The sequence below is a fragment of the Schistocerca nitens genome, chromosome 10, assembly GCF_023898315.1.
Source record: "Schistocerca nitens isolate TAMUIC-IGC-003100 chromosome 10, iqSchNite1.1, whole genome shotgun sequence".
NCBI classification, from domain to species: Eukaryota; Metazoa; Arthropoda; class Insecta; order Orthoptera; family Acrididae; genus Schistocerca; species Schistocerca nitens.
The window spans coordinates 92598351-92618710 of record NC_064623.1 but is presented as its reverse complement, the minus strand read 5'-3'; the positions used below and the strand labels follow the sequence as shown (position 1 = coordinate 92618710).

At 42.9% G+C, this 20360-nt stretch overlaps 2 protein-coding genes across 2 annotated transcripts in view; one reads left to right on the top strand and one right to left on the bottom strand.

Moving 5' to 3' along the window:
• Positions 1 to 20360, top strand: part of LOC126210611 (cuticle protein 6.4-like) — a 230521-nt gene that overhangs the window by 96919 nt on the left and 113242 nt on the right. The gene's annotated exons all lie outside the window — the stretch shown is intronic.
• The window catches only part of LOC126210606 (lipase 3-like), a 56889-nt gene that overhangs the window by 23985 nt on the left and 12544 nt on the right, over positions 1 to 20360 (bottom strand). The window contains exons 3-5 of the mRNA XM_049939896.1: positions 19320 to 19434; positions 10117 to 10363; positions 242 to 400 (exon numbers count right to left, since the gene is read on the bottom strand). Of these exons, the coding sequence (XP_049795853.1) occupies positions 242 to 400; positions 10117 to 10363; positions 19320 to 19434 (521 nt within the window). The remainder of the gene's footprint in view (positions 1 to 241; positions 401 to 10116; positions 10364 to 19319; positions 19435 to 20360) is intronic.

The window sequence follows — 20360 nt, the reverse complement described above, 5'->3', positions numbered from 1 at the left end:
CTATGTCTACAAATGCTAGAAACGTAGGTTTGCCTTTTCTTAATCTTTCTCCTAAGATAAGTCGTAAGAAAACATTTACAACCTCTCTCATTAGATTTGGTATCGACAAATCCGGTAGAAAATAACACATCTCCCAGATCCATTACAGGTTACAAGCCGACACCGCTTTCAGAATGAAGTATCGCCCTAGTTATTAACGAATGTACTTGACATGTAAACCTCCCATCACAGAGGCACCGACCTTGTTCATCTCGGCCTCGTTGAAGCCGCCGATGAGGAACATGATGTTGGCGCAGATGTCCTGCGTGAAGGCGCCGTCGCTGCACATGATCTCGCCCGCCATCGTGATCAACTCGTTGCTGGGCAGGAACTCTCCCAAGCCGATCAGCTGCGTCAGTATCTGCCAGCACAACAGTCAAATGCGTCAGTATCTATATACAGAACTGTCGCATGTGCTAGCAGTCGCTAACGAAACAGTTAAACGCGGCAACATGTGCCTGTAGAACAGTCAAATGTATGAGCATCTGCCAACAGTAACAACAAAACTTTCAGCATCTGCTCGACAGAACAATTTAATGGATCAGCATCTGCCAACAGAACAATGGAATACATCGGAATCTGTTAGTAAAACTGTCAAACACGTTAGCATTTGCTAACATAGCAGTCAAACATGTCAGCCTTTGCCAACAGTCAAATGAATCAGCAGCTGCCAACAGAACATACAGATGGATTGGCAGCTGATACTGAGCAGTCAGATGCGTCAACATCTTCAACAGACTATTTGAATGCGTCAGTATCTGCCAACATTCAAAAGCACAGCTAATTTCTACAAAAAAAGAAGAAAAGACATGAGTAAGTCTCTCCATCAGTTTTGTATCAAACTTCACCTCTACAAACACTGCATTAATCTTTTGCATCAACGTATTTGGCACACCTGACTTCCATCTTAGATTGTCGACTACCCGACCTTTCCTATAACATTTGGATGATTTATATAGCAATGACTTGGAATAAGTGAATGTAGAGGCAACATATATACGATTTCTATGCACTGTATAGCTGCATACTGGCCATCTACAGTTTAATAGAATAACACATTTGCTGCCTCGACAGTCACCCTTGGTTTACTTTGATGCAATTCATCGATTCCTGTCACTTAGCAGATAACCTATTCATTTCGGCATAACTAATGCATCAACCATCCTCCTTATATCGAGAACTACTTCAGCAATTAAGACCTTCTACCGTGCCTTCACCTACAGCTTTACATAATGACACTGGCTGTAATACATGCCGAAACAATATTAACGATATTCTTTATTAGGAATTTTTTTCCATTGGTTCGTTGCAGAATTTCTCCATTCCTTATTCGCTCTACCTGTACGATCTTCAGTGGCTTCTAATCCTTTTACTTCGGCCTTACTTGTTGTTCGCTTTTCATACATACTCGTATGTAGGTCTGTGCTCCAAATATAGCTTTCCAGAATTTTTTCTAATCTTTATTTTTATATTTTTTTATGTTACGAGTAGCAGTTTGTGTCTTTTTTTACATAGAAATATTTTGTCCCTCTACACCTCTACAAGAAGTGCAGTGTCTTAAAATGAAAAAAAAAATCTGTATTAGCCTTTCAAAGCAGTCAAGATTCTAGTGAAACAGATCTAAAGTTACTCTTTTCAGCTACATACACTACTAGTTATAATTAAAAGTTCTGTATGAAATAGAGGTAGTTGTCCTTAGAAATAATTTCATTCTAGGTATAAAATTTTCTTAGCGACCGCCATCATATGTCATTGCCCAAATATTCAACTACTTTGCGTACTGGCAGAGAAAGTGGTATGGAAATTAATATGGAAAAACAGGTATTGACATTATTCGAAATAACATAGTAAATGTATAGTTTGGACAGGGTTAAATATTTCAAGTAAGAAACCTCATAGCAAGTGAGAGTTAAAATGCCAACGTCATTCGGTGTCGTACTGCCATAATCAATGAGACATTCGCAAAAGAAAGATTGTTATTGGACTGAAGAAAAAAACGATAATTTTTACATATGGAGCATGATTTTTACTCCGAAGACTGGTTTGATGCAGCTGTCCATGTTAGTCTATCCTGACCAATCTTCTTCATCTCCAAATAATTATTGCAACTACATACTTCTGAATCGTTTACTGTATTCAACCCTTGATCTCGCTCTACGATTCTTCCCATCTCCCGCCTCCCACACTTCCCTCCCAATTGGTGATGCCTTCTAAATTGGTGATCGCTTCTTTTAATCAACTTGCGCCACAAATGTCATGTCTTTCCAGTTCTGTTCAGCACCTCCTCATTAGTCACGTGATATATGCAGCTAATCTTCAGCATACTTCTGTGGCACCACATTTAAGAAGCCTCTATTCTGTTCTTATCTAAACTGTTTATCATCCATGTTTCACTTCCAAAATTGGCTATACTCCAGGAAAACACCTTCAGAAAAGGATTAACAACACTTGAATCAAAATTAGATGTTAACAAATTTCTCTTTTTCAGAAACGCTTCTCTTGCCATTGCCAGTCTACATTTTATACCCTTTCTACATTGGCCATCATCAATTATTTTGCTGCCCAAATAGCAAACCCATCTACTACTTTGAGTACCTCGTTTCCTAATCTAATCCCCTCAGCATGACCTGATTTAATTCGGTTACATTCCGTTATCCTTGTTTGCCTCTGTTGATGTTTATCTTATATCATTCTTTAAGACACTTTCCATTCCGTTCAACTCTTGTTCCAAGTCCTTTGCTGTTTCTAATGGACAGCACGTGTTAGAAATTCGGGTCTTAAGAAAAACTAATAGAAAATATATAGAGAGTATCAGGATGCGATATTGAAACAGATAAAAAGGGTAAATGGAGGTAGAAAGCAATAAATTAAGATATTCTGAAATTAAATAATGCGAGAAGTTTATTAATCCTCTCACAGGCAAAAACACGAATATTTCTGACAATAATATCGAACAACTTTGAGAACATGTTACAGCTTTATTGATGAGTAACTAAAGTCAGTCTTTGGATGTTATAGCTGGAGATATTACTATTCTCTCCAAATTCCTATGCAGGGTGTCCGACTCAAACCTCCCTGATTTCAAAGACCCAGGAAAAAAACACAGTAGATATGACAAAGAAAAATGCACCAAATTGTAGAGCATCTCAAAGAATTTATATCAATATACCTCTACATGTGAATCATTTGTAGCACGAAGAATATAGAGTCTATATTCAATTTCTTGTCAAGTTCTTTGTAACATTTCCTCTGTTATTGTTGCAATCTATTAGTGATACGATGTCGCAATGTAGGAATATCGTTCCCTTTGGTCGCATACACGCGGTCTTTCACAGACCCCCACATGAAGAAATCAAGCGGCATAATGTCGGGTGAATGTGGTAGCCAGGCAATGGGTCTTCCACGTCCGATCCAACGATTGGGAAATTTCCTACACAGCAAACAGCTTGCAAACAGCTGATGACCAATGCAGAGGAGCTCCATCTTATTGAAAAATGATGTTAGGTTTCAAGTCTTATATCTGAGGGTACACAAACTGCTCCAACATGTCCAGATACACTGACTCATTCACCGTTTGTTCAGCAAAGAGGAACAGTCCAACAATCCTATCGTGCATTAGCCCACACCATATGTTTAGTTTAAGGCTACCATGAACATGTTCAATGACAATGTGCAGATTTTGCGAACTCCAAATCCGAACATTATGTCTGTTAACCCTTCCTCATATATTAAAGGTTGACTCATCAGAGAATAAATATCTTTCAAATGGTTCAAATGGCTCTGAGAACTTTGGGACTTAACATCTGAGATGATCAGTCCCCTATAACTCAGAACTACTTAAACCTAACTAACCTAAGGACATCACACACATCAATGCCCAAGGTAGGATTCGAACCTACGACCGTAGCGGTCGCGCCGTTCTAAACATCTTTCCAGGAAGCTGGCATCCACATCAATGCACTCCAGCATATCCGCAGCAAATTGTTGTCCACATAGGTTGTCGTTTGGAATCAGATATTGCAGAATTTGCACTTTGTAAGCACACATAGGCAGACGCTGGTGAACTACACGATGCAATGTTGATCGAAGTACATCACGTTGTCTAGATGCTTGACGAATTGACTTACGTGGGCTTCTGAGAAACGTTTGCCTGATGTCCTCCACTGTCTCTTCTGAAACTCCATAACGCGCACCACCAGAATGTTTCAGAACACTTCCTGTTGCCAGAAACTTCCTACACCATTCCTTAATTGTTTTCACGTCAGGTGGATCACATTCATACACACGACGATAATTTCTTTGCACTGTAATCGGCGATTTTGTTACTGCAAACCACACTTCTGATTGCACTTGCTACTGTGGAGTCGCCATTTTCACTTCATGCGACCATGCTGCACTCTGGCGACGATACTTGGCACTTCTGACGCGGGGATATAAATTCTTTGAGATGCTCTACAATGTGCTGCATTTTTCATTGTCGTATCTAATGTGGTTTTCCTCTACTGAGTCCCTGAAATCAGGGAGGTTTGAGTGGGACACCATGTAGTTTATTTCTGATAAATTTCATTAGCGAATATAAATCACTCATTAGCGAATATAAATCACAGTACCGAGATAGAGTTGTGCAACATAAACGAAAGTTGGTAGAGGTGTCTCTATATCTGAAAGATTATGTCTACTCAAATTTCTCGCCAGTTGCGTAAGAGTGGCGCTAGTAGAGGCACTGTGAGGATGGAACTCAGGTTCCCTTTAAAAACAGGCTGTAACTGTCGTGAGCGTTAATTGCCTTCAAGTTTGGACGTGGTGAGTTGATGTTGGTCAAGAATGCCTTTAAGGCGACAAAGACGACGTTAGCGACACCTCACTGAGTTTAAATATCATATTACAGGGCTAGGAGAAGATGCATGTTCCTTCTGTGATATTGCAGACTTGGCAGGAATGTAACTACTGTACATGTTTGCTGACAGCGGTGGTCACGGAAATGTACAGTGACAAGAACACCGGGTTCCGGACAGCCACTTAGCACTACCCAGAGGGAAGACTGTCGTGTTCGGCGTATGGTTCTAGCTTCTGCAGCAGCAATATCAGCAGCAGTTTCAGCACCACGGTGACACAACGAACTGTTACAAAGCGGTTACTTCAAGGACAGCTAAAAGCCAGACGCCCTGCAGTGCGCAATCCACAGACCGTGTTACTTTCATTCCACTGACCCCAACCCACCGCCGTTTGCGACTTCAGTGTTGTCAAGAGAAAGCTCGTGGAGGACAGGCTAGAGGTCTGTCGTGTTTTCTGATCAAAGCTAGTTCTGCCTCAGTGCCAGTAATAGCCGTGTTGGTTAGAAGAAGGCCATTTCAGGTCCTCCAACCAACCTGTTCGCATGCTAGACACACTGGACCTACACTAGATTTATAGTCTGGGGTGCGATTTCGTATGACAGGAGGAGCTCTCTCGTGGTTATCCCACGCACACAGACTACAAATTTGTACTTCAGCCTGGTGATTCGATCTGTTGTGGTGCCATTCATGAACAGCATTCGAGGGGATGTTTTCCAACAGGATAACGCTCGCCCACATATCGCTGTTGTAACCCAATATGCACTGCAGAGTGTCGACCTGTTGTCTTGACCTGCTCGATCATCGGATCTAGCTCCAATGGAGAACATATGAGACATCACCAGAAAACAACTCCAGCATCATCCACAACCAGTATTATCTGTCTCTTTACAGACTGACGCAGTGCCACAGGCATGGAACTCCATCCCACAAACTGATAACCAGCACCTGTACGACACAATGCATGCACATTTGCATGCTTGCATTCAACATTTTAGTGTTTACGCATGTTATTAATGTACCAGCATTTCACATTTGCAATGCCTTATCTCGCGCTTACATTAATTTATGATCTTGCTATGTTAATGACTTAAATATGTTGCCTAGACAAATGTATTCCCAAAATTACATTACTCTACATTAATTATTTTTGGAGCTGCGATTTCTTTTCCGCTAGTGTATGTTTTAGAAGTTATGTTTAGAGTGCCTAACTCCTTGAAGAGATGCCAACGAGGTTACAGCGAGTGAACACTACATACTGCTCTGAATGCTCACTTTTATGCAGTCAGTTCCTTCTAAGTGATGAGTACCGAAAAATGTGTTTGGATGTGAAACTATAAGTCATACAAAGGTCAAATTTCTCAAAGTAGTCTTCGAGAATTTCAGTAATTCGTTCCTTTCGTTTGATATTTTTGTCACTGAATATAAGAAAAAATTGAATCATTCTTCGCAGTTTACTGCCGTCTCATCTTACGCTACAGTTGGGGTCTGAAGCTGGTGTCATTTCTTTTGATGTACATAACTGAATATATTGTGTTCTATTTAGAAAATAAGAAATTCTCTGGAGAAATTATTGAGAAGAGTTAATTATAAGATATGCGTCTCACTCCATAACAGCGCTGGCTGTTCTATTTTTTTCATATGTGTGAAGAATAGGAATTGTCCTAAACTTGGGTGCTGTGTATTTCCATTCGTGATTTCTGTACGTTAATTGAATTATGCTCTCCATGCATTCTCTCAGTTTACGTATTTCGATTCATTCCATTTGATTGTAGTGCTATTTGTCCTAGTCTTTAAATATGATCTTAAATATTCTCTTCTACTCATTGCCTGCAACATCCAGTTAGCTATACCTGGAAACTTTATCCGATTACTCACTTAGTTGCATCATCTTTTGATGAATATTCTACTATCTCTTCATTTCGTTTTTTGTCCACTTAGTATCTAACATTCTTCTTTAAGTACCATTTTCTAAATGCTTCCATTTAGCCCTTCTCCTGATGTTTCATGGTCCACGTGTCATTTTTACATGCAACTGAACTTGTGACGTATTCCTTTTATTATTTCTCTATTCCAGGTCACTAGAGGGCTTCTTTACGGACACTACTGTATTTCTTGCACTATCCTTACTTCTTCCATTCTGTAGTCATTTCAACTTAATTTCATCCCCATATTCCATTCTTTCCAAGTAATCTATTGCTCTCAGCAGATATTCTAAACTCACTTTCTTCCAAAAAAGCTATTTCGTTGTGTAAACATTAACGCTGATATTTGTTACCCTTGATCGCTCATGTTGTTTCGGAAATTGTTTTCTTTGATTGCTTCTTCAAGATAAGATATGGAATACAGCGGTAATAACATCCAAGTATATCTGATATAAACCTTATCATCAACTAATCTGCCTCAATCATCCACTTTTGTTGTTTCAAGTATGTTTTCGTCGTTATTTGAATTGGTCGTTCGTCTCATAATTTTATCCCCACGTGTTTCGAGACACTGACACAGACAAATACTCTCCATAGATCTACAAATTCCCCTAAAATACCTTCCTTTTGGTTTATGTTTTCTTTCATTACTAAGTAGACAATCAAAAATACGTCAGTGGTACCTTTTCCAGACTCTATTTGAACTTTTCCAATGCCTCTCCAGTCTTTATGCCTGTTTTTCTACATATTAAGTCTAGATAAACGGCCTACAGTGTAAGGGGGAGGGTATCCTTTCCATCAACTGGCGCCTCATTTTCACTCTCCACTTATGAATGGACCGCGATGAACATGACTGACCACATGACCTATCACCCGAATGTATCTTCCCGTGATCTTGTGTACCCTCAGCGGAAATACAGTACAGGCAGTAAAACATTGTCATAGTCAGTCTCTAATATCGGTCCTTTAAACACTACAAGGAAACTGAGTCGTGTATCTTGCGAAGATTTGCTTTAAGATCCCCAAATATGTTCATAAAAGTACCGTACAGACTAAATGTTTGAATTAGTTGTGTCTCCAAATACGTTCGTATCTGGAAAGGCAATATTGGAGAATTGGTCGAATAGGAAGTTTGCACAAAGTGCATTTCTCATATACGCTACACTTTCTTAGATATCTCCGTAGGAACATTTGGTGTCTGGCAGTTACTGTCAAGTGAACTTTTTTAACGGACGTCATGGTCGCTTTTGGCTGCAACACAATTTATTCATAAACTCCACTATTGTATTATCGGCCATGTGGCTATTGTCAAGTGGAGTAATCGAAATTTTTGTGCTTCAAACACGAACCAATATGTCTTCATTACATTTGCTGAGTATATTACACTGATGTCATCTTTTATATAGATAACATCGGACCACTACACACTGTGCTGTATTAATGTCAACTCAGGCCCCAGTGAACATGTGTACTGGTTTAATGTTATTTGTGTAAAAGATGACATCGGTGTTATGTAGCCGGCATACGGTCGTTCTGCAGTAACAGACCAGGACACACACTGTAACGAAGAGTTACAGTGTGTTACAGTGTGCTAAATTAGCTGTGAAACTACACGATCTTCGTTTTGAATTACTACGAAATAGAAAAGTCTACGTTTTTGCCTGTTTGCATATTATGTTGTTTACCTATGAATATGTCACAGTTCATTACAATTCAAATAATGTTTGATCGAAAATGTAAGAACTGAAGTCGAATGTACTGAAAATATACTTAAATGGTCCCATTCAGTAGCAGTTTGTGATAGTATATTTTGCAATAAACATAACCATATAATGAAACATGTAACACAAATGTTAGTGAAATCAGTGACTTAGTAATTGCATTTTTAATTAGAAATACCAATTCAGTATTGTTATAATTATAAATCTATCGATTTTTCAGATGAAAACGTCACGTATTTCATTACTCTGCATAATAAGTATATGTATATTGATAATGCTGGTCACCAGATTGTAAGACCACCTAAGTAAAAGTTTTTAATTGCGTTCCATCAAAATTTGCGAGTCTAACAATACCTGTGTAGAACCGCCAATCTTAAAACACATAAATAGCTGGGCAGTTTTAAGTTTGTCTAACTTGATGTATTTGGGAAACGCTATACTTTAGTACATTGTGAAAAATGTTCAAAAATAAGTCGGCATTTTTTTTTTTGTAGAGTGCATGCATAACATTCTACAAGCATGAAAACCTAATTTTATTTCATCTGCAGCGAAGGAAATTTTAACAGTCGCCCCAGCTACAAAAGAAATGGAAACAAAGTAACCATCGGCTATAATTTACATTAATATCTGTGAAAAGCTTCTCGAACTATTTCGAAACAAAGTGCAAGTTAATTTTCATCGACACGTTATCATTACATTTAGTACCTACCGAATTATTACAACGTGATGATAACATATATGCATGTCAGATATCTTTCCTCGTTTTGATATTTGCTGAAGAACAATTTTGGCAATATATGACATTGACCACATAGGCGAAAGTGCAACAGTTGATGTTACGAATAAATAGTTTTAAAATCTATTGGCTAGCCACCTCTCTCGCCATGGAAACTTTGCCTGGCTCTCGACTTTCTCTGCCTTCATTTCCCTCGCTGTCCAACTTTAGGCCACTGCCACTGTCGCTCCACAAATCTGAATATTGCATGGTTCGACCACACATCCAAATGAAGGCCCCTTTCAAACTCTGTCAGATGCTGATAAAAAAGTATGCTGCTTCAACTTCACTCAACAACTGACTGTTTGTACCCCTGACGTTCCCTGCCAGACGCCATAAAAACACTAACCCGTGCAACAGCAATGCACTCTGATGCCAGTTCCACCTGTCACACAGAACTGCAACTCTCACCATTTAAATACCTTCTAATGCTACGTAACCGTACAAAGTTACCGTAAGGCAACTGGCAGCACCGATAATCCTCAATTTCTTCCCAATTGGGAGCCTGCCTCCGCCACTACCAGTTTGACTGATACTTGGATGAAGAGAATCACGACTCTATCCCAACAGCTTTACTCCTTTGGGTAGAGAATCAAAAGTATATATGTTATATTAAAAGTAACTATCACAGTGGAAAGTCACTGGATACCCAACTTCGATGGGCCATTACTTTTCGAGAGCTGGTCTCTGAGGAGGAGCATAACTCAGTGACAGTTGGTTGACGAAGAGCGAGAAACCTGGATCATTGGGCTGGTCATGTGACTGATACAGCCAGAATGAGCGGGGCTTGTCTTCACCACAGAGAGCTGGTCGCTGAGACTTACCGACAGCTCGTCGATGAACAGTGAGAGCACCTGGAAGATGGGGCTGGTCATGTGGCTGACGTAGCCGATGGGGGCCAGGCTGGACATGAGGCGGATCTTGTCGTTGTAGTCGGTGCGAGTGGAGGCCATCACGTAGAAGACGGTGGTGCCCTGCGAGTGGCCGACGTAGAACAGGTCCGAGTGGCCGGTCTGCTCCAGAATGTAGTCGATCATGGCGGGCAGGTCGTAGTAGCCAATCTCGTGCCAGCTGCAGCACACAAACCATAACGCTACACTTGCTGGTTAGGTATTTCTAATACCCCAACCTGTACCTCAGGTGTCTTAATCCTTAACTCACGAGGCCATTAACTCTCAGACCCCGCGAAAATTTTGTAACTCGCTCTCGAATGTCAGTCACCCCCTCCCCCCCCGCACACACACACACACACACACACACACACACACACACACACACAATCTTCCTTAAATCGCTACCTCTACAACGTTATGCTGTCGGTTGCATCACAGCCTTCATTGTTTGTTGCTGACACGTCTTGCGCCCTGTGAACTACGGACCTGTTTTCTTCAGTGTTGTACAAAATGTGTTCCTAGGAACGTGTCAGTTCTAACGATCCTAAGTTTGATAAAATTATTAAATTGTTAGCTGGTGGATGGAGAAAGACGTCAGTGATACATATTAAGAAAGAAGCGAAACGATATTACAATTACCAGTTATCAGATACATTCAGAGGAAGAACTTCTGGACAATTGTGATGGGGACCTCTCTGTTTCTAAATGAAATAAGTAAAGTACACTCCTGGAAATGGAAAAAAGAACACATTGACACCGGTGTGTCAGACCCACCATACTTGCTCCGGACACTGCGAGAGGGCTGTACAAGCAATCATCACACGCACGGCACAGCGGACACACCAGGAACCGCGGTGTTGGCCGTCGAATGGCGCTAGCTGCGCAGCATTTGTGCACCGCCGCCGTCAGTGTCAGCCAGTTTGCCGTGGCATACGGAGCTCCATCGCAATCTTTAACACTGGTAGCATGCCGCGACAGCGTGGACGTGAACCGTATGTGCAGTTGACGGACTTTGAGCGAGGGCGTATAGTGGGCATGCGGGAGGCCGGGTGGACGTACCGCCGAATTGCTCAACACGTGGGGCGTGAGGTCTCCACAGTACATCGATGTTGTCGCCAGTGGTCGGCGGAAGGTGCACGTGCCCGTCGACCTGGGACCGGACCGCAGCGACGCACGGATGCACGCCAAGACCGTAGGATCCTACGCAGTGCCGTAGGGGACCGCACCGCCACTTCCCAGCAAATTAGGGACACTGTTGCTCCTGGGGTATCGGCGAGGACCATTCGCAACCGTCTCCATGAAGCTGGGCTACGGTCCCGCACACCGTTAGGCCGTCTTCCGCTCACGCCCCAACATCGTGCAGCCCGCCTCCAGTGGTGTCGCGACAGGCATGAATGGAGGGACGAATGGAGACGTGTCGTCTTCAGCGATGAGAGTCGCTTCTGCCTTGGTGCCAATGATGGTCGTATGCGTGTTTGGCGCCGTGCAGGTGAGCGCCACAATCAGGACTGCATACGACCGAGGCACACAGGGCCAACACCCGGCATCATAGTGTGGGGAGCGATCTCCTACACTGGCCGTACACCACTGGTGATCGTCGAGGGGACACTGAATAGTGCACGGTACATCCAAACCGTCATCGAACCCATCGTTCTACCATTCCTAGACCGGCAAGGGAACTTGCTGTTCCAACAGGACAATGCACGTCCGCATGTATCCCGTGCCACCCAACGTGCTCTAGAAGGTGTAAGTCAACTACCCTGGCCAGCAAGATCTCCGGATCTGTCCCCCATTGAGCATGTTTGGGACTGGATGAAGCGTCGGCTCACGCGGTCTGCACGTCCAGCACGAACGCTGGTCCAACTGAGGCGCCAGGTGGAAATGGCATGGCAAGCCGTTCCACAGGACTACATCCAGCATCTCTACGATCGTCTCCATGGGAGAATAGCAGCCTGCATTGCTGCGAAAGGTGGATATACACTGTACTAGTGCCGACATTGTGCATGCTCTGTTGCCTGTGTCTATGTGCCTGTGGTTCTGTCAGTGTGATCATGTGATGTATCTGACCCCAGGAATGTGTCAATAAAGTTTCCCCTTCCTGGGACAATGAATTCACGGTGATCTTATTTCAATTTCCAGGAGTGTATTAGTTAAACTGAAATATATTACAAATTGTGATATAGAAAAATGCAGATCAAAGCATTAAGTGTCAATTCTGAAGACTTTCTTTTTCAACCTATCGACAGTAATTTTTATGTGCAAGTTTAAACCATGGAATTTAGTTTTATGTGAAAATTCACTTGCTACAGAGATTCTACAATTTCTCAGAATGTAAAATTCAGTTCTCTAACAGTTCGTTTACATGTACCATTTAAAAACCGCATAAAACGTGCGATTTTGTGTGATTAAAAGTAGAAGACTGAAGGGGTTTTATTTACAGCAATAAAATGAACAAGAACTATTTAAACAAAACTTAAATAGATGTAAAAATTAATGTAATATAAATTAAATTAAAATTTCAAACTATTGGTGCCTTAAATCTAGGCTGAAACATAAGGGTTCCGGATACCCCACCTTGTAGTATACGTTACAGAAAAGTCACCTCATTAGTTGAGGGTTAAATGTGGTATAAAGTAATGGACAGAAAATATTGTTCCTCTTTGAATACTGAGATGAAAGGTAAATGCTCACACATGTATGTCATTGGGTAGAATACAATTTCGTAATCCTTTCATCTTTCTCGAGTATTCTGTACAAGATTACATGGAAGTTAAAAAGGTGGATCATAAACTGCAATTTGTGTTTATTCTACGTTTCACATGAAACACGTAAGCACATTGGACAAAAAGTTAGTCAGCCCTTGCAAACATCATCTAATACCGTCCAACGCACCCTCTAGCCTTTCTAATGTACTCAATTTGGCGAGGAGTATGGTCCTCAAGTTTTTTCAGGTGCACCACGTCCAAATGAATTTTTTTCCCCCTTTATTGTACTTCAATTCCCCATCGGGGCGGGCTGGCGGCAGCATATGCCCTGTTCTTCAGCCGAAAGACATAGAATAGGCAATAGAAGACATTTAAAAAGAACAAAGGAGAAAACATGGTGAATATAGATATAAAAAAAGGGTAACATCATGGAAGACAATAGACAAAAAAAGAGGAGACTGTAAAATGCAGATAAAAACCGTAAAAAAGTAGCACAGACTAAAAACCGTACACTGGGACAATTAAAAGTACACAACGCACAGTATGACCGGAGCATAAAAGTATCGGTGGATGGCGTAGCACTAAGTACAAGGCCAGCACACACTTAAAATCACACCTCTCAACACACAGGAGAAACAGCACTAAACACAACACTGGCGTGGCACACTGATGATCAAAAGGGAGTATCTGCCAGGCGCATGGAGAAGGGTGGGAGGGGCGGAGAGGGGGGAGACGGGTGGGGGGCGCACTGAAGAGGGCTCGGGAGGGAAGGACGTGGGAGGGAAAGAGGGTCAGGTGCAGAATCTCAGGAGGAAAATCCGCTCTGGGAGCAGGAGGGGAGAGGAAAAAGGGGGCCCTCGGGAGGAGGGGAATGAGGCCAGGTCATGGTTGGAAGGAAGGGTAGATGTTACGGCGAAGTTCTTCATCCGGGTGGGGGAGGCGCTGGAAATTGCCCTGATGAAGGAGATGGAGGGTGTGGAGGTGGAGAGAGGGAAGGATATCCAAATGAAGTCAATCACTGATAATTATATCACTTACTGCTACAAATTTTGTAGAGTATCTTGACTGCTACATTTAATGTGTTGTCTCAAAAGCTTTCTGTGCGATTAAGTTTTGGTGATTCAGAGGAAACAGCCGATGTGTGATAGGCTGCTGAGGAACAGATGCATGCCGCTCTGTGAACAAGGCTGTTGTCATCTGGTAAAATGGGAGTGCTGGGTATCAAAGGAGGTACACGACAGTTACTACAAGAGGCCACCACCACACAGGCACATCTACTCGTCTGGCACAGTTATGGGCAGCAGCCTCCAGGTGGCACGCACAAATACAGACATCTTCCTGCTTCCGCGCTATTATCTCCAGAACGTCATATACCGACGCCAATAATATGGACAGGAAGCCAATAGGGAGCGCTCTCAACCATCCACTACATTGCCTCCGCCTCGTAGTGGCAGGCATAGAAATCCTCCCAGCGACAGGCTCCAAAACACAGTACACCACAGACAGTCACAGAGCAACAATTCAGGTTAGGCGGTTCATTTCAGTACCAGTAGTCAACTCGGTACAGTACTCTGAAGACTATCTCCCTACTTAGAAGTCACTACTTATGGAGAACAAGGACTATTAATACAGTACCTGCAGATTTACTATCAGTTACAGGCCAATATTACAGATTGAGAACAGACAGCACAGATATTTAGATTTAACTGTATTAGGTTTTGAATATTGAATGCCAAGCACCAAATTGTACCAAAGTTAAGTACCATTTTGTAACATACTCTTAATCAATGTTATTTATTTCGTACTGCCCCATCAGGTGAGTGTTTCACAATTGCATCATTCTATGGCTACCTTTGCGGAACTACTGCAGGGAAACATTTTTCTGATACCACAAATATTCAGGATGAATTACACTGTAAGACAAAAAACGACTCACCACAAAGGAATAACGTGAATGGGGTGGAAATCGGAAGATGTGATGTACACGTACAGACAAACAAATGATTACAATTTCTGAAAAATTTGATGCTTTATTTAAGAGAAAGAGCTTCCCAAATTGAGCGAGTCAATAATGCGTTGGTCCACTTCTGACCCTTATGCAAACAGTTACTCGCCTTGGCACTGAGTTATAGAGTTATTGGATTTCCTGATGAGGAATATCGTGCGAAATTCTGTCCAACTGACGCGTTAGATCGTCAAAATCCCGAGATGGTTGGCTCGATACGTTCTCAAATGTGAAGAGATCCGGCGACCTTGCCGACCAAGGTAGGGTTTGGCAAGTACGAAGACAAGCGGTGGCAACTCTCTCCTTATGCAAGCAGGCGTTATCTTGCTGAAATGTAACACCAGGAGCGTTTGCCATGGAGGGCAACAAAATGGGGCGTAGAATACCGTCGACGTATCGCTGTGCTGTAAGAGTGCCATGGATGACAACCAAAGGGGTCCTGATATCAAAAGAAATGGCGCCACAGGACATCACTTCTAGTTGTCAGGCCTTATGGCATATGTCAGGCAGGCTGGTATCACACCACTGTCCAAGGTGTCTCCAGATACTTCTATGCTGGTCAGTGAGGCTCAGTTAGAATGTAGACTCACGACTGAAAACAATTCTACTCCAGTCATATTCCAGGCTGAAAATGTGTCTGAAGATGCTCTGGACAGCAGTGGGACACCAATCTCTTTGTCAGCTGCCATGTGCCCCAACAATCACGAGTGACGATCTGCAGTGCCGTTTCTTTCTATAGCAGGGCCCCTTGTTATCCATGGGACGCTTAGAGCACGACGATATTCTACGCTCAGGTTTGTTGCCCTCCATGGCAAGCCATCCAGGGCTTGCATTTCAGCAAGGTAATGCTCGCCCACATACAAAGAAAGTTTCAACTGTTTGTCTTCGTGCTTGCCAGACCCTGCTGTGGTCAGCAAGGTTGCCAGGTGTCTCCCCAATTGAGAAAATTTGGACCATTGTGGGTATGGCTCTCCAACCAGTCCCGGAGTTTCTCGATCTAAAGCACCAATTAGAAATCGGCACGACATCCTTCGGGAGGACATCCAGCAATTCTATCAATCAATTGCAAGCCAAATAAGTACTTCTGTAAAGGCTAGATATGTACCTACGCATTAGTGGCTTGCTCAGTTTGTGAAGTTATTTCACTTAAATAAATGATCAAAATTTTATGAAATTTTAATCATTTGTTTGGTTATGTATGTACATCATATCCACTGATTTACGTCCCATTATGATTTTTTTTTCTTACAGTGTAATAAGTAATAGTGCAGTTCACTTACTACATATACAACAGGGAGTGTCCACGACATAAAGAAGATGTAGAAGAATGGAGAAAACTTTTTCGTCCAGTATTCTTGAGTAAACATCCTGGTTTGTGGTCATGGTAACTTGAATGAATGAGCCCAAGGTACGAACAACACCCCCAAAACATTGCAGAATCGCCTCCTGTGTGAACTATGCTGTACGCACACTGTGGGTTAAATGCATTGGGCCATCGATACAGTAGACGTCTCGTACCATTCGAAAAAAAAATGCCAAATCACGACTCGTGAGATGACGGTACGTGTCTCCAGTCAGCTACTGTTCTGTCTCTGTAATGTTCAGCCCATTGAACATGTACAGAATTGTTGGCCAAGGTGAACAACGACATTTTTTGAGGAACCCAACCCAAATTTATGTCGTGTGCCGTTCCTTTCACTATTATCCAAAAATGGTTCAAATGGCTCTGAGCACTATGGGACTTAACATCTGAGGTTATCAGTCCCCTAGAACTTAGAACTACTTAAACCTAACTAAACTAAGGACATCACACACATCCATGCCCGAGGCAGGATTCGAACATGCGACCACAGCGGTCACGCGGTCCCAGACTGTAGCGCCTAGAACATCGCGGCCACCCCGGCCGGCTCACTATTATCCCCTGGAAACTGACAGCACCAGTTCCTGTCGACTTCGATTGTTGGTGTCAAGGTGCAGCCCTCGTCTCTGGTCGAAGTCGATTACGATCTTTTTCGACCACTGTCGTTAGGCTATGGCCTCGAGTGGTGGACCGCTTCTTTTAGATATTTTGACAGTCCACTTTGCTACACCAACAAATGGGGCGACTTGCTTCACTGTGTGGTGATGGGCTCATGTCATTTGTTACATCGGTTCATCTTACTGTGCTGAATCCATACAGCCGCTGGACCCTTCACTGCTACGACTTATGCAGGAAGTTGAGGGTTACATGACTGCATGGTACAAGACTGAGTCGTGTTGCGGCTCACGTTGGTGCCGTTGGTAGGATGGCATCGTGTAATAGGGATAGTGGCGTGTCGTTTCCTTCTCATGTTTACTGGCGCCACTACGTTTGCTAGCGTTGTCTGTCCGCGAGTGGCAGCAGTAGCGGTTATCGATATCTAGTAGCCTAGTACTATCTTTGGAAGGGAGTCAAGTGTTTTCCGGATCGGAGTGTGTGGCGTAGTTCAGTTGGGACGGAGCAGCAATGAGGTCGGGCAGCGCGAGCACACGCCGAGACCGCTGGCGGCACGCAGGCACTGCCGGATCGAGGGGCTGTAGTTGCGAGGGCCACAACCTCGTTGAGGACGTTGATTTGAGTGAACATTAACCCAGTACTGAAACCTCCACTATTTTGAGATCACGCCGTTTGTTCGTGCGTTGCTGCTCGCAGGGTCGCTGAGACGAAGAGCAATGAGTGGAGTGATTGGAGCTGGCGGAATTAATTAGCCGTCCTCCACTTCTTATTATTTATTAATCAATGAATTCCTTTTGTTTCCTGATGAAGTTCAATCAGCGGTATTTTTCTGCCTAGTGGCCGCTAACGCCCCAGTTACCTGCCCTGGAGGTTAGCGTATTTTCGCGACAGTGTACATTTCCTCGCCTTGCCGCTGCTATCCGGTATGGCGTGTAGTTCGACAGCCTCCCTTGATTGTCGTTCGGATAATTTGTTCTTTTGAACTACCTTGATCGTAGTGGTTCCTTCTGCTTCTGGATGTTGTAAACACCGGATTCTGAAGACGCAGTGCTTTCCGCCGGTTCCAAAAAAATGGCTCTGAGCACTATGGGACTTAACATCTGAGGTCACCAGTCCCCTAGAACTTAGAACTACTTAAACCTAACTAACCTAAGGACATCACGCACATCCATACCCGAGGCAGGATAACGAACCTGCGACCGTAGAAGTCGCGCGGTTCCAGACTGAAGCGCCTAGAGCCGATCGACCACACCGGCCGGCCCGCCGGTTCCACCTTGCCTGGATTATTCCATCATTGTGTTGGTTACCACACGTTAGGTAGGTTTTGCAAGAGTGTTGGTCTGCGTTTAAACTGTCACTAGTTTGAGTTGCCATCCGGTCAAGTGAATACAACTCTTGGCTGCCTGCCTCATCGGTTGCGAAGTTGAGCGACTTTCACAGGTCGATCCTTGGAGCACTGTCTGAGGCCCACTTCTCTGTTAGTTTGATCAGATTGTTATGACTGTTCTTTTTTTTAAAAAAATAATTTAATTTTGAGTTATTACTATTGGGGGCCTTCAGCCGATAAATAATTTGAATTTCTTGTCAATAAGGCCTTCAGCCGTGAATGCAACTTGTCTGAAGAATGTTTAAATAGATGTTGTCTCTTAATAGTTAAATTTTGATGATTGTTTTTTAAACAAATATTTTAGTATCTGTTGGAGAAGTTTAACTGTTTTTAAGAATCGGCTATGCAGGCCTTCAGCCGTTAAATTGTTTTGAGTTATTCCTATTGGGGTCTTCAGCCGATAAACAATTTAAATATCTGGTCAGTAAGGCCTTCTGCCGTGAATGCAATTTGTCTTAAGAATTTTTAATTAGACATTGTCTCTTAATAGCGAAATTTTGATGATTGTTCCTTTTTTTAAAAGAAAAAAGTATTTTAATTTTGAGTTATTAGTATTGGGGCCTTCAGCCGACAAATAATTTGAAATTCTGATCAATAAGGCCCTCAGCCGTGGATGCAACTTGCTTAAGAAATTTTTATTTAGAAATTGTGTCTTAACAGTCAATTTTGACAATTATTGTTCCTTATTGTCAGCCTTATTTGCAAATGGATCCAAATAAAGAGTACGTGACTTTTAAAAAAAAAAAACTGAGAAACCAACAGTAATTGAGTAAGGCGCCGTCCACACCGAATCCTGCCTTTCCCTAAGTACCATGTTTCAAAGACGTACATCGTCACCGGCGCTCCAAAGTGTCATGTGTGCTCTCTTAGTGGGATGGCTAATACTTTGTTCGATGAGCCTGTCTTCGAACTCGCAGGACAGATAACAATTTGATATAGTACACGCTAAAGATATATAATCACACTATTTGCCCAGTAAGCCAGCTACACAAACTGTATTACAACACAGTGGTGTTTCTGTATCGTTAAGTACACTATGCAGATGAACTGCTCTCGCCTCACCTGAACTGCCAGAACTGGTTATCGTCCGGGTTGATGGACGTGTGGTTTCTGGAGTACGTCGTCCCTCGAGCGTTGCCCAACCAGACGTCGAAACCCGCGTCGGCCAGGATGTATGCTGCACAGAGCAATGGAGTCTCAGGGTTAGCTTTCTACTCAGTGTTACCTTCAACAATTTTTCTATCTTAGCGCTGCATATTTGGTAATGGCGTCGTTCTCAGTCCTGTATAGTACCAATTAAACTACCTTTTTTTTCATTTACAGTGATAAGCCAAACCATTACGGCCGCCTACACAATGGCGTGTCTGTCCACTTTTGGAAGGTAATACAGCAGCGGCTCTGCGTGCCACTGATCCGACAGATCCTTGGTAAATAAACTGGAAGCAGTCTTGATCGCATAACTTTTTTTAATGGTGACCGGTTCCGACCTTTTTACAAGATCATCTTCAGACCCTGAATGTCTGCCGGATGCGGTGGCGCATGGCAATCCTCTTGCTTGTGTACCGCATCCGGCAGACATTCATGGTCTGAAGATGATCTTGTAAAAAGGTCGAAACCGGTCACCATTAGAAAAGTTATGCGACCAAGACTGCGTCGAGTTTATTTATAATAATTACAGATCGCTGTTTTCCTATATAAGAATTATGTTGTTTGAAAGGTCCTTGGTAGTTTTCCAGAGTTACGTCGTACCTATTAGAGACGTGTTCCATCGGGTTTAGAGATGAGGCGCATTTGGAGGCCAAGATGCGAACTTGACTTAACCTTCGCGTTCCTCGTACCTCTGCAACACCATAACACGACTGCGGCCGTGTGACATGGACAGTTATCCTACAGCTACACCAACATCTACATACCTACCCCGCAAGCCATCGTACGTCGCGTGGTGGAGGGTTACGTTGTACCACCACTAGTAATTTCCCTTCCTGTCCCACACGCAAACACGGCGACAGTAAAACGACTGTCTTTATGTCTCCTCATGAGCCGTAATTTCTGGTATCTTCGTGCTCCTTACGCGAAATGTATGTTGGTGGCAATAACTAAACA